The sequence below is a fragment of the Morchella sextelata genome, assembly GCF_020137385.1.
Source record: "Morchella sextelata strain SCLS chromosome Unknown scls_4, whole genome shotgun sequence".
Taxonomy (NCBI): Eukaryota; Fungi; Ascomycota; class Pezizomycetes; order Pezizales; family Morchellaceae; genus Morchella; species Morchella sextelata.
This window is the reverse complement of record NW_025408619.1, coordinates 176,439-189,929: the sequence shown is the minus strand read 5'-3', so window position 1 is coordinate 189,929 and position 13,491 is coordinate 176,439. Positions and strand designations below refer to the sequence as shown.

General features: G+C 44.4%; 3 protein-coding genes across 3 annotated transcripts; 1 reads left to right on the top strand and 2 right to left on the bottom strand.

The window, feature by feature from the left end:
- Positions 1–88: 88 nt before the first annotated feature.
- Positions 89–1,337, bottom strand: H6S33_009970 (uncharacterized protein; the record flags this gene model as incomplete). The annotated part of the gene is made up of 8 exons (XM_044841713.1): positions 89–208; positions 262–372; positions 425–499; positions 551–641; positions 845–861; positions 932–977; positions 1,044–1,063; positions 1,329–1,337. 8 exons carry the CDS (start codon positions 1,335–1,337, stop codon positions 89–91), a joined length of 489 nt encoding a protein of 162 aa, XP_044697113.1.
- A 2,750-nt stretch (positions 1,338–4,087) lies between these two features.
- H6S33_009969 (uncharacterized protein) lies at positions 4,088–5,803 on the top strand (the record flags this gene model as incomplete). Its single annotated transcript, XM_044841702.1, has 7 exons — positions 4,088–4,101; positions 4,427–4,432; positions 4,513–5,078; positions 5,144–5,215; positions 5,256–5,316; positions 5,373–5,453; positions 5,515–5,803. 7 exons carry the CDS (start codon positions 4,088–4,090, stop codon positions 5,801–5,803), a joined length of 1,089 nt encoding a protein of 362 aa, XP_044697112.1.
- Positions 5,804–9,793: 3,990 nt separating this feature from the next.
- Positions 9,794–10,961, bottom strand: H6S33_009968 (uncharacterized protein; the record flags this gene model as incomplete). The annotated part of the gene is made up of 4 exons (XM_044841690.1): positions 9,794–9,882; positions 9,952–10,170; positions 10,229–10,625; positions 10,686–10,961. 4 exons carry the CDS (start codon positions 10,959–10,961, stop codon positions 9,794–9,796), a joined length of 981 nt encoding a protein of 326 aa, XP_044697111.1.
- Positions 10,962–13,491: the final 2,530 nt, after the last annotated feature.

Here is a 13,491-nt window from a genome sequence, read left to right as displayed (position 1 = left end):
CAAACTCCGATTAAACCCCCGTGCAAAACGATCTATCCCTATTTAAAGTCTCTCAAAAGCCAATGCCATCTTTGTTTCGAGTCTCTCTTTAGAATCTTTGATCTTTGATCTTTGTTTCGAGTCTCTCTTCAGAATCTTTGATAGATTTCGCGATCGTCGCCTGGAATATGTCGAATTTCTTATCCATGTGGTTTCTCGATTCAAACACCTGCAGGCGCATTAGTGGAATAAAAACCATGTAGGATTCACAAAAGAACGTACTAATCCAAAACCAACAAGGATTCCTCCTATCCCGAATCGAACCGCCCATTTAACCCAGCCATCCACTTTGGAATCAAGCTTATCAAGTCTTTGTTCGAGCTTGGTACCTGCCTTGTAAACAGTTAACATATTCCGAAGTTAATATTCAATCACAAAGTCTTACCTGTTCAGGTGTGCCGAGTCTCATGGAACTATCCTTGACAATCCCCACATCTGATTCCGAGTCGGTATTTATCTTCTGAATCACCTAGTTAGTACCGGATTATATAATATGGTATTTGGAACCTGCCTTTATCCCATTCGTGGTGAAGCCATGGCATAAAACAGCAAACCGACGCACACTCTTAGAGTGACGGTCGCTTCGCTCCCTCTTTGTTGCTCTGTCAACTAACGTTAACTACCCCGAGACCCCTCCATGAAAAATAATAACAAAATAGAATATAAAATAATAAATAATCAGAAATCTTTCTTCGTATCCGGTATAAACTAAATCTCTTTCAATCAATCAACAAATAAATAACAAACATTTTAAAACAAATATATCTTAATCATCACTTCGAAATTAATCAATCGATCAACCTACATGTAGTATAGTAACCACTGAAGTATCAACAATTAACTCGTGCCCGTCGTTTAAACGATCTCTTCTTTCCTTCCGAAACTTCTTCACCAATCCAATCGAATCGAGTCCCCAATTAACGTCCAGGATAAACCTCCTAACAAATACGAGTATTGGACAACTATCTGATTAAGTTAATGTGATGGATCGTCTAGGCACATACCATACTCGAAGTGTGATAGACTAAACGCATATGCTAACTATCCTTGAGCCAGCACACAAAATAGTTCTCTCGGAAGGCCAAGTGAGCTCATCGGCGGCGGACGGAGGCTTCGCATGAAAGATGACGCTCAGAGATTATTCACGATTTGACCTCGCGAGGGCTAACAGCAAACAACACCTGTCGCCTGCGGGAGCGTATCTGCACGACCGGTAGGCTATTCGAATTTCGGTGCCCGAGGCTGAGATATACTGGCGAGATCCGATCGAATCAACATTGCACACTTACATGTTGCATATATATGTTTTGGCATCGAGGCTGAGGTCATGGGCGTGAACCAAGGTCACCGAGCCTGATCTGAGGTCACCGAGCCTGAACTGAGGTCACCGAGCCTGAACTAAGGTCACCGGGCCTGAAGTCACAGATTTTTAGGAGCGGGTTGATTCGCTGCTACAGCTAGGATGAATAGAGTGTAGTACACTGATCATGAGGCGTTGCAGGATTGGTCACAAAATATCACTCGTTACCTAATCACCCCTGCCAAGGCTTTTTATGAGGTTATCAAACGAGGGAGGAGGTAGGTATGGTGGTAGCTGGTAGAGGCCATGGTAGACAAACAATTTAGTTCATAGCTTTCGCGATATACCTAGGTTTCCTGGAAATGTATCGGTACTGTCGGGGGAGTAAAGCGCAAGGTGTTTGGAGATTTTGATCTGTATATTTGCTGTGAAACCATCATTTACGTTCACTTTCGTCGAAACATATATCACGATTTATGAAAGATTAAGAATATTTATCTCGTGTTATCAGTTATGATACTATGTATATGTATGTGTAAAGACCACAAATATGTACATTTAACATGTAGTGCATGGTGCGGCTCTCTAGGTAGAATATAAGTGTCTGCGTACCTAGGCCTAGTACACGATGTTATTACCTAGAGGACATAGATAGTAGTGTGGGTTAGCTGGGTGACCAGCTTGATTGTAAAAAGTATATAGTTGAGGGTCTCCCCGTCCCCTCTCTCAAAAGATCTATCGAGCCTTAATTTCAAGAATCTTCCTCCTTATCGACAATCAGAAATGGAGCAAATCAACCGGTAGTTTTTTTTTTTTTTTTTTGATGTTTGCTAATTTATATTCACGAACTTCGCTCCGGTGGGTAAAGAAGTCGATCACCAATACGAGAATTTGGAAACCAGGTGTCGCTTCTAAGAGCCAATCCTTCGGATTTCTACAAACATGAGCCACTTGAACAATACCTGTTTGATCCAATCGCCAATGAATTAAAGCAGGTGTACCCACACCTACTACATGTACCTAGCCCCGCTAGATTAGCAGCGGATGGCAACGATCCTCTTGCAGTCGATGCGGACCATCTACCCGGGTTTCTCGGCCTATCCCAAGAAGAGTTTGAACACCAGGTGTCACTTCTAGCAGCCAATCCTTTGGGTTCTTACCAGCATCCACTTGACCAATACCCCTACGGGCGGTTTGGTTCAATCGTTCCTGAATACGGACAAGTGAACCCACACCTACCGTCTAGCCCCTCTGAATCGGCAGCAAATGTCAACAATCCTCTTGTAGCTGATGCGGACCATCTGCCCGGGTTCTTCGACATATCCCAAGAAGAGTCTGAACACCAGGATCACTCCTAGTAACCAATCCTTCGGGTTCATATCAGCAGCCACTTAACCAATATCTCTCTGAGCTACCCGGTCCATTCACTCATGAATCGGAACAGGTGAACCCTCATGTATACCTACCGTCTAGCCCCCCCGGATCAGCAGCAGATGCCAACGGTCCTCTTCCAGTCAATGCGGGCCATATCGGAGATCTGTCTCCAGAGATTCCTTGCAATAAGAAATGCAACGGAGACCTAGTGTAACCCCCTCATCTCTTCGAACTACCTTCAATATTCCCCTACTGTGCCTTAACTAACTAAACTATCACACGCACAGAGGCCCCCATCAATGCCAACGCCCTAAAAGAGGACTCCGAATCATCTGCCTCAGCAGCGACTGCATGAAGGAATGTACCACCAAAAACGACTTCAGCCGTCACTGTAAGACAGTCCACGGGCTTAAACAGTCGTTGGTTTACTGCACTGTTGCCGGGTGCAAGAGAGGCGGTAAAGGATTCTCACGCCGGATAACCTCTTGCAGCACTTGAGAATTGTGCATGGAGAGGAGATCATTAAGAAGTGTTTCAAAGTTCATGGGTCAAACTGGGGCTTTGAAGAAGTTTAATTCGCCCTCCCGATGGCGGGGGCGAATGATGTCCGAATTCTCCATGTTAATCTTAACCATGTTTTCTACTTTCTACATTGCTCTATTTTTTTCTTTTGTCCGTCCGTTAGCTTACACTCTTTGGAGGATAAGTATTCTTTTGTATTAATGTGTGGTTTATTAGGTCGCTGCTGCTATCAATTCTACACTCGCTTTACCCCCCTTTTTTTTAAAAAAATATTGATGGACAAAGTGATTAGACACGCTGATGGATCCCCACTACGTCATAAGGAGCTTCAATCCGTCAATTGAGGTCGGCAACCTACTAGTTCAAGATAGCAATACACTTAATGAGCCAATTCTTGTATCCTTTCGTCTCTCGATCGGATGAGTGAAATAGAATCCCCCTGTGCATTTTAGAAAAAGAAAAAAAAAAGGTTAACTACTGTCTTGAAGATACATATATGTTTTAGTCAAGAATAAGCCCATTCGGTATTAATCCAGTCACGCAGCGCCGAAAGCTCTAGAATCTTTGTTCATTCATGCATCAAAATCTACAAAATCATGGTCTTCGCGTAAAAGCACCAGCGCCTAACTGATGGATTTTACTTTACCGTTGCGCGTTGCAGAAACAACCAATAACCATCAAAACATCGACAGGCGTAGGGTCCAGGAGTCGTTGTTATCCTTGTGCCGATCCTGAGATGCAAGCAGTCCAAAGCCAGCACATAAAACATTTTCCTTGGAGGAGGCTCAGCGTACGCATGTGGTGGGAGCCTTGGGCAATAATTCTACACTTCGATGCACTCTGAATTTAGCTATGCAGGTGAATGGGTAACAGCCTGATTTGAAGTCACTGGGCCTGAATCTGGTGTTACCAAGCCTGAGCTTGAATGTGATGTGTTGTATGTTTGGTAACACAAAGCTGCGCTGCACAACCAAGTGTTTTAGATGCCGTTGAGTTCAAGCTGTGGAATTCAAGCACTCACATTCAGTTCAAGCTCTCACATTCAGTTCAAGCTGTGGAATTCAAGCACTCACATTCAGTTGTTAAATATTGAACGACCCCCCATCCCCTCTCAAAGTCCGAAGCAACGAAGTTATGCTCCTCTTAGGCATAATTCTATAAATATTTGTACTGTTCCGCGAAAATTTAAAGTTTAGAGTAAGTGGCTCGCTGCGATATTACTACACGATGCACCAATATTTTCAGAGACAAGAGCAGAATGATCTAACTGATGATAGCTATTTTCTTAGTTGCAATACTACATGTAGCTCCTACACCCTAACCGCCCAGCATGATAAGATTCCGCTCGAATTAAGTCTACGAGGAACACCCGATCGCGATACTACCCCCGGGAATTATTTTGGTGCATATACATTTGAACAACATGACCAAACTTTGGTTGATAGCTTCGGACAATTGAAAGAAGTTAGACTTCCTCAACTAACCGGGCTATATGGATGTTCAAAAAAAGCGAACCCGTCCTTACCCTCCAGTCTCACAACAGCTCAGGACTATCTAGGCACAATAGTTCCGGATGATGTAGAAATACGTCCCCATGGCTTCACACACAACGTTGTTATCACCCCTGGTTGGTTTGCAGAAGGCGAATTAGAAAGGCCATTTGATCCATCCTTTACAATTGAGCAGTTTCCATCATTCGATATGGTTCCCGAACCATCCAATCTTTCTGAATCTCCTGATCTATCAGAACGATCGCATCAGTTTGCAGAGTTCAATTACCCCGGACCAAGCCTCCACGTCTTTGTACCGATTGCTGAAGAGACCCCTACAATCAAAGCTCTAGGTAGTGTTTCGCAAGGAATTTATCCGTCTGAGAGTCACTCTGATAGACCATCTGTTCTTTACCAGTTCACAGATCTATCAGGACAACCAAATCAGTTGGCAGAGTTCAATTCCTCCGGACCAAGCCTCCAGGGCTCTGTACCAATGGCCGAAGAGACCCATACGACCAAAGCCCCAGGCAGCCCTTTGCAAGAGATTGATCCATCTAAGGGCGATTTTGATAGATCTAGAGGCATAGTGTAACTTCCTCTCTTTGTACTCAATCCTCTGCTTGATACTAATGAAATCTATTTAGGGCCGACGGGGACCCCGAGATCGAAGAACAAGGTATCTTAACAGATATGGTGTGTAACGGAAGGTGTAAGGGAGATCTAGTGTAACATTGCTTATTTCACGCGCTTTGCCTCTCCCTGGCACTAATGTTGTAACCCGTGCAGGGGCGATCATGAGTGTAAATATCTCCAAAGAAAGCGTTACATTACTTGTCTTAGCAACAACTGTATGCGCACATTCAAGACGAAAAGCGACTTCAATCGTCATTGCAAAACGAGGCATTCTACAAAAACCAAAAGTTTGATATTGTATGATTGTCAATTTGCTGGATGTTCTAAAACTGGTAAAAAGGGATTCTCTCGCAAGGACAACATGTTGCAGCATTTAAGAAGGGTGCACAAGGTGGATTTCCCAGTTAAGAAGTGGAGATTTGGTACGGAGCTCACTTTATAGTGATGAGACATGGTGCTCTGGTTTTTTCTTTCTTTTTTTCTTTCTCTTTGTTTCATTTGGGTATCTACTGTCATGTTCAGCATCCAAACCGCACAATACCCCAGAATTTCTTTTGTACATCTTGGGACCTTATATACAGATTCTGGTAGAATTAATGCGAAAGTGGGTTTTCCGTGACCCGATAGTCCCATTGGCCCTCAAAGGAATTTTTGCAGTGAGCACGGGCCAAGAAACCCACCCTTTTAGTTCTGACTTTCGCAATAATTCTACCGGATACTGTACATGTAGGTACATAATCATGGTTGGTTTATACGCTTCAGTTTCGCCCTTCGGCATTTATTTTTATTTCATTTTCATTTTCGTTTATCTCTTCTTTTGGTTGCGGTTTGGGTACAGGTTTGTTATCTTCGACTATATGCTTATATTTCACTATCCTGAATTTACATTAGTTAACACTTTATTTTAGATTGGATACTGTACAGCCGCATTCGAAAAGTACTGGCACCCTACTATATTGAGTCGTTCATGAATTTTAGCCCACCAACAACCATGGCACTCGCGCATACTCAACTTATTGACAGGTATGACCGCAATAGAGACATTGCAGCTCTCTCTGACAACGGTCTCGAATATGAGAATTGCAAAGCAGAAAGGATTGCCTCGTGAGTTTGGCCTGGCCGGAGGTGCCAAAACTTTTCGAATGTGGCTGTACAGGCTACTCCTGATAAAAACATGCTCCTGGTGAGTACGCTTATTATAAAAGCTACAACTGGTCCCGGCGTAAATTTGCATTACCTGGTGCCTATGGGGATTCACCATAAGATCGATATGCAAGCCTTTCGAGCTCAAGTCTTGATATACCGCAAAATCTCGAGTTATTCGGGGGATTGCCAAGGCCACCTGCTAAACTACATTTAGTTTATTTTCTTAAAGATCGCTTCCTCTAAAGGTGAAGATCCTCGAGATTTGGCGGTAATTGTAATGAGAATTGGTTGTAAACGTATCCCTTAAACCGCCAGGCTCAGCGGCCATAATCACCACTAGCCATACAGAAGTAAAGATGTGCCAAATACTCGTATGGTGTTCACATGCAACTGCTCATCATTGTCTGCCGACATCTAAAGCTGTAGAGCTCGAGGCCGGGCATACTTCGAATCGTCCTCATGGGTCGCGCCGTTTACAATAAGATGACTACTGAAATATATATAAGGCTAGTAGTCATTATGGCAATCGAGGCTGACGGTTAAATTTAAATGGATACGTTATATATGATCCTGAATTCAGTGTTGCAGTCAGTACCGGGCCGGAGACTTTGAAGGCGGTTGCAGGCGATTCGAACATAGGACATCTAGTATTCAAATTACACCCTTGTGGCTCGACCCTCAAATCAAATTTTTTTCTTCTCATGGAATCCTGAGCTCAACAACAAGGCTCTCGAATTTCATGCAGTCATTGCTTGGCATGAGTACTATCGAGTGATAGGCTGTGATCATAAATTCGTCTGGGCCAGTGAGAGGTTCAGGCACTTGAGGGCCAGGCTCGACATTGAAAAAGCAAAGATGAGGGTGCCTGAAGATTAAACTGGTATGTACCCGCCTTGCATCTTGTTTTAACTACATACCTGCGCTCCTTTTACAATTATCCCACGTCCAACCAAACATTTCCCGTTGCAGCACTTGTTACTGTACTTCACGCAAATCGTCGCTAGCTAAGAAATATGGAACAGGATAAGTATGATTTTCATTTTTGCTAGAAATTATGACGGGGGATTGATTAGAGTTTATATCAAACGAAAAATATTTAGGTTCATATATTAGACACTGCTAATTGAACGTCGATGTGTGTTATGGTTATTATGTAGTACTTATAGCCGATCGCAATCGTCAAGCGCTGGATCTGATAATGAACTGCATGATTTATTCGAGCATTTGCGACTACCCGATACAATTGGAGACCAAATCTCCAGACCATCTGATCTAGTAGATCAATCGTACTTTGACCCATATTTCCTACTTACGCCCGAACATTTCCAAGAGAGCCCACGACAATCAGCTCCCCACGGCCATACAGGCAGCTCCGAGCCACCCAACGGTTTACTTTGTTCGCCCGAACAGCCGATCTTACCGCCGAGTGCTACTTACCTAACCGTCTTAAGTATCTATGAGGACCCCAGGCCGGCTCATAGCGGGCAAATAGAGATCTCCTGTGACGGAAAGTGCAATGGACAGCTAGGGTTAATTATTCACCCTTATGGACCCCATATTGCCCTATCTTCATCCCCACTACCTAACGATTGGTACAAGCATGTTAACCTACATATATCTCCACAGAGGCCCTCACAAATGCCAGCGTCTCCAACGAAGGCTCCACATCACCTACCTCAGTAATGGCTGCAATCGCGTATTCGCCACCAAAAACGACTTCAACCGCCATTCCATGGTCAGACATATGCATAGGCGTTCTAGATTGTTGGATTGTTCGGTTACAGGGTGCAGAAGGGTTGGTAGTGGCGGCTTTTCCCGCAGAGATAATATACTGCCGCACATAAGGAATGTGCATGGACAAGAGATTCCCGTTCGGAGGTTTACTTTCGCGTTGTATTAAGTGAATACGGATGATGTGGCTGTTGATGGAGCCCGTCGTTATGAAGATTTCGGAGGTCCCTAGGAAGAATGAAAATGGGGCTGGTTATACGTATGTGTAGCTAGTAAATCAGCTATTGTGTCAGTGCTATATTCGAATTACGTAGCCTTGTTTTTCCCAATGCCAAAGGTTCTTGAGATTTGAGATCTGAAAACTGTACGTCCTTGCCTGAGCCCATCTCCATCAACCTTACGACGCCCACCCACCGGCTATTATCTGCCAGTTCCTCATCAACAACCACTTATTTAGCATGGCCATTTTGTACCTGCATATACGTAAACGGCGCAGCTGGGTATATAGTCCTCCGCTCTAGTTCCCTCTCCCTGTCTTCACGTATCTGAACCAATATATCTTAACATCCGATCGACCCGCCTCAATACAGCGAGCAGCTGTGGTCCGATTCTTCCTGGAAGTCAGAGCGCAGTCAAAGGTCTCTCTAATGTGGGCTGAAATTAATTCGCTGGCGGTTTATATAAGATGGATATAGTTACAGGGTTAGGGGTGGGTGCAGTGAATGAGCGGACCCTTGTCAATGGTGCCAAGCTAAGTGGTTATGGTGCATGTACAGATGGCTTTATATTGAGTGTAGAGTCCGGGCGGAGTGCTTAGGTGCTCTCGGGTTGAACGGCAAAATTTCATCGGTGCAGCTAACTTTTCTGGAATCAAGTAGGAACACTCTGATCAGGTAGTGGGTGGTGTAGTTTTGATTAGTAAGTACTAGTGCTTTACCTGCAGTTTAGTAGGTTCGTGGCCAAGACAATAATTTGGTTTCCTGGCGCCCAGAGTCTGAAACCCACACTTCGATCTAGATCTGGTACAAACTGCGAATCCCTAACCCATTTCACCACGACTTAATAATTGAAAAAAAAAACGATTTTCTAATGAAGTTTTTGTCTGTCCCCGATGGAATCTAGTTTTTTTTCCCTCTAAGAATATGTGTTGCTGCTGAGGACTAGTAGTATTTGCTCTCGATCTCGGCGCCGAGATTCTGATTCATGGAGTTCGAATTCAGGTGTGGATGTTAGGCTCCGCCGGCGCCATAACGTCAATCAAGAAATATTGCGTAGGGTTTCACCGTCTGTGTGAGATTCGTTGAATAACTGGACAGTCCTATTTAATTAATTAGGTATACCACTCTTTTAGATATCTTCGCTGTCAGTAGGTAAGGCGAGGCGATTAGCACATGCATGCAGCTTAGCTGGTCCACTATTAACAAATCATCGATATCACAGTTATGCTCCGATATCACCAACAGCTCACATATCATCATCATGCACGAACAATTCTAGAAACAAAGCCCCCCCAGTGACCTCTCTATATTACTCCCAAAACTAAACTAAAAATTATCTAAGTAGGAACGGGCCATCCGGTGCTCCAGCTAAGCAAGTTCCATCCAAACAGCTTCTGTCCGTCACCATATCCAATGTTGGTATCAACTAAATCAAAATCACCCGTTAGTTAACAGATCCTCATATGTATATCTGGTTAATTCGGCATGGACGTACCATAGTGGTAGTAAAGCACAGCTCCTCCCTGGGTGGTATCGGCGTAGATTCCCTGTCCACCAGGTCCGTAGACATTGTCGTGGGACGCCAAAACGGTGGTTCCGCCACCAGCGGTGCAGGACTTGCCGGTGGCATCGACATAGGGTCCGGTCACAGATGAAGAGCGGCAGACGTTAATGCGGTACTCATCGCCCTGGGCGGGGCGGGATGTATCGAAACCTTTATGAATGTCAGCAACTTCAGTACCATTCATCCTTGAGCGCGGGAGAATACATACCACAGCAGGTTCCCGACGAGAAGAAAAGGTAGTAGTACGGTGATCGGTAGTATGTGAATGAGCCCTCGACAGCGTGTGATCCAGAGGAGTTGTATGCCACCTGGATGGACGTGCCAGCGGTCTTGGTGGGCGTGCTGGCCATTGGGACCTGGTAGATGTCGCCCCAGAAAGAACCAAACGTCGCATAGTAGGTGCTTCCTGCAAGGATGAGGTTGGAGTCGATAGCGTTGTATGCGGAACCAGAGGAGGATGCAATGCCGGCTGAACCAAGGTCGGTCCAGGAGCCTACCTCCATGGTGGTGGAGCGGGCGACACCGATGGCGGATGCCTGGGAGCCAAAGGTCGAGACGGAGTAGTACAGATAGTAGTAGTCTCCAACCTTTTGGATATCGGGTGCCTGTTTGATCATGTTAGAATTAGTTTTGTATCCTCTGTCTTTTCAGTTGGTGTTTCTTACCCAGAGGTCATCGTTTCCGGTGAGGGCAATGCTTGAACCGTCTGTTATAGCGCTTCCCTGGTTGGTCCATGGTCCAGCCAACGCGGAAGCGGTAGCAATGGTGATCTTGTTTCCTGTAGAGAAACGGAAGTATTTGCCATCGGAGGTACGCCTGATCAAGGCAGGATCGTGGACATTGCAGTCTCCGGAGCAAGCTCCAGGAGTTTGTGCAGCGACAGAGGAAATGAGCGAAGACACGCCCAACAGAGCGGTAGCAAAGAATGTAGAGAACAGCATGGTGGTGATCAACAACCAATTTTCTTTGGGGAAATGCTATGCGGGTTGGAGAATCAAAACGTAGTTGGAGGGAAGCCCCGAATTTATATCAAAGAGCTCAGCATGAGTGCACAGATAAAATGTAGTTAGAGATTAAACGGCCTGAAACAAAGCGTTAACTACCACTGCAGAAGCCCGAGGTTGGTAGTCTGATGGTAGTATAATTAATTGTTCAGTACTTCTGCTACTACACACATATCCCGAACAAGCAATCTATTTTTTACAGCTAGATTGTTGTTAGCTACGAAACCATGTTCAGGAGACAGAAGCACACATGGGATTTAGCCAAAATTCGGAAGTTACCGACCAAGGTTCCCCACAGAAGACTTACGTAGGTATATCAATGGCCCGTCAAGTCCGTCTTTTCGGAGTATTCTGTACCCCAGATCAGTGTGGGGTCAAGAACCACTGGTACGTATATACAATACCTGCGCCAACCAATTCTACCGGCTCCGAGATCTCTGGGATAATGTGCTTTCCGTGAAGAAATTGCTCACCGCGCGAGTTCAAGCTTCTTCTAATCTGGTCATCGGGTTGTCGGGGCTACATAATCCGTACGTTATAACAGCTTGTTTGGTATCAGATAGAGTAACAACTATTACCAAGCTAGCACGCTTTCGGATGGAAGATTGAAGTGGAAGCAGAATGGCATGTTGCCGTGGTCCGAACTTGGGCCAGTGCTGGGATTATTAGGGAGATCCCTGCCATTTCCCCTGTTCATCCGCAGTACTGGCCGAACCTCGAGCTTTCAAGTAAAGTGTAAAGTGCTACCACGCCTGTAATGATGCTTGAAGATTAAAGTAGCCGTCTTTATAATCCTTAACTGTCGGATAGTCACAGTAATGATGCTCCTTTGTTGAACTCGCCGATCGGATTTTTTCGTCCGAAGAAGCGGAATAGAAGGCACCAAACCCGGCCGATCTTTACTGGTTGTTATTAATGTGATGATGCCCACGAAGATCTAAATGCTAAAAGGGTTGTTGGTGCTGCCGGTATTTTCTCAACAAGTATTGAAATATATCTCACCAACAGAGCGAAAGGCTTTTTTATTCAGTGCCTCCTAGATTCTCTGGTGCCTCAATAATACTGGGTTGCACTTGTACTATTATACTAGTTACCAGAATCAATACACCAATCACTAACTGTCACTCGACAACCAACCAGAATTGAACCGAGGAATCAAATGCTTCTATCATGGCACAAAGTACGCCTCCCAGTCCATGTACCAGGATCTCGCTCAAAAGAGTTTGGCTCAACTTAAGCCTTTCTCTCCAAGGATCTCGACAGGGTTCTTCTCCTTCAGCCGGGCGAGCCGATGGAACACAGACATCGTCAGTCAGTATCGATCACCTGGTTGAAGATGCGGAATCTATCAATCCGCATTTTCGGAACATTGCAATAGCAGCGGATTGTCTGAGTTGCGTAAGCTTTTGCCGGTAGACCTGATACTTTAGCCGCCGAATTATGGAGCGGTAAATGTGTCAAAAGTAATTTTACCAACGGTAGTAAATTATTTACCACCTGTGGTATAAGCACTGAATTTCAGTCATTGTATCTGCACGCTATCCTACATTAGTACATTTCCACCGGTATAAACACTGAGTTTCGGTCTTTATGCTGCGCTATACTAAATAAGTAAATGTTCAATCATTAATGCCAAAACTTATGAAAATTTCCCACTGGTGGTGAAATACCGCCACCGATGGTGAGATTCCCCACGGTGGACAATTTTCATATATATTGGCATTATATGGCCCCTTTTGGCCAAAAGGTCTGTGCTTTTATCATAAAAATTAGCATTATAGGGTATAAATACTGGTATTATTTTCACCACCGGTGGTAAAATAATTTACTACCGTTGGTAAAATTACTTTTGATACATTTACCGCCCCATACCGAATTCTCCATGATCTCAATAATGAGCATTGTATCGTTCAGATGGGCTTGATTCATGAGCTCGATATCGCCGGAGGCGAGCAAAGATCATACCTCGGGGTATTTTAACTCTACCCTCTGTAAAGTATGGCTTACTTTGCTGGAGCGAAAAAAATATGATGCTTGCTTTAGGCGCTTAGCCTAATTCTGATCGACGTAGTTATGGATAAACTATAGAAACTACGAGTTTATTATCGATCCTAATTCCAACATAAACATTAAATTGAAACAAGAAGACATACCTTTAATCGAGATGAAACATATATATCAACGTTAGAAGAATATTCATTCTTTGGTAATACCCGTTGGATGGTCTAGGAAGGTGGTCAGAGATATGAATTTTCTAGGAGAAAGAGATGAGACTAAAAATAGCTCGAGTAATGGGAAGGTTTAGCGAGTTACCTGTGTTAGGTAAATACTTACAGCCAGTGTGTGGGAGAAAAATCGCAACCAGCTTCTGAATTACTGGCCTTATAACCGCTGCTGCCAGGCCTTCGAGATGGCCTACAGTACCGATAGCAGGTATTGTACTTTTGCCCGATATATACGATCAGTC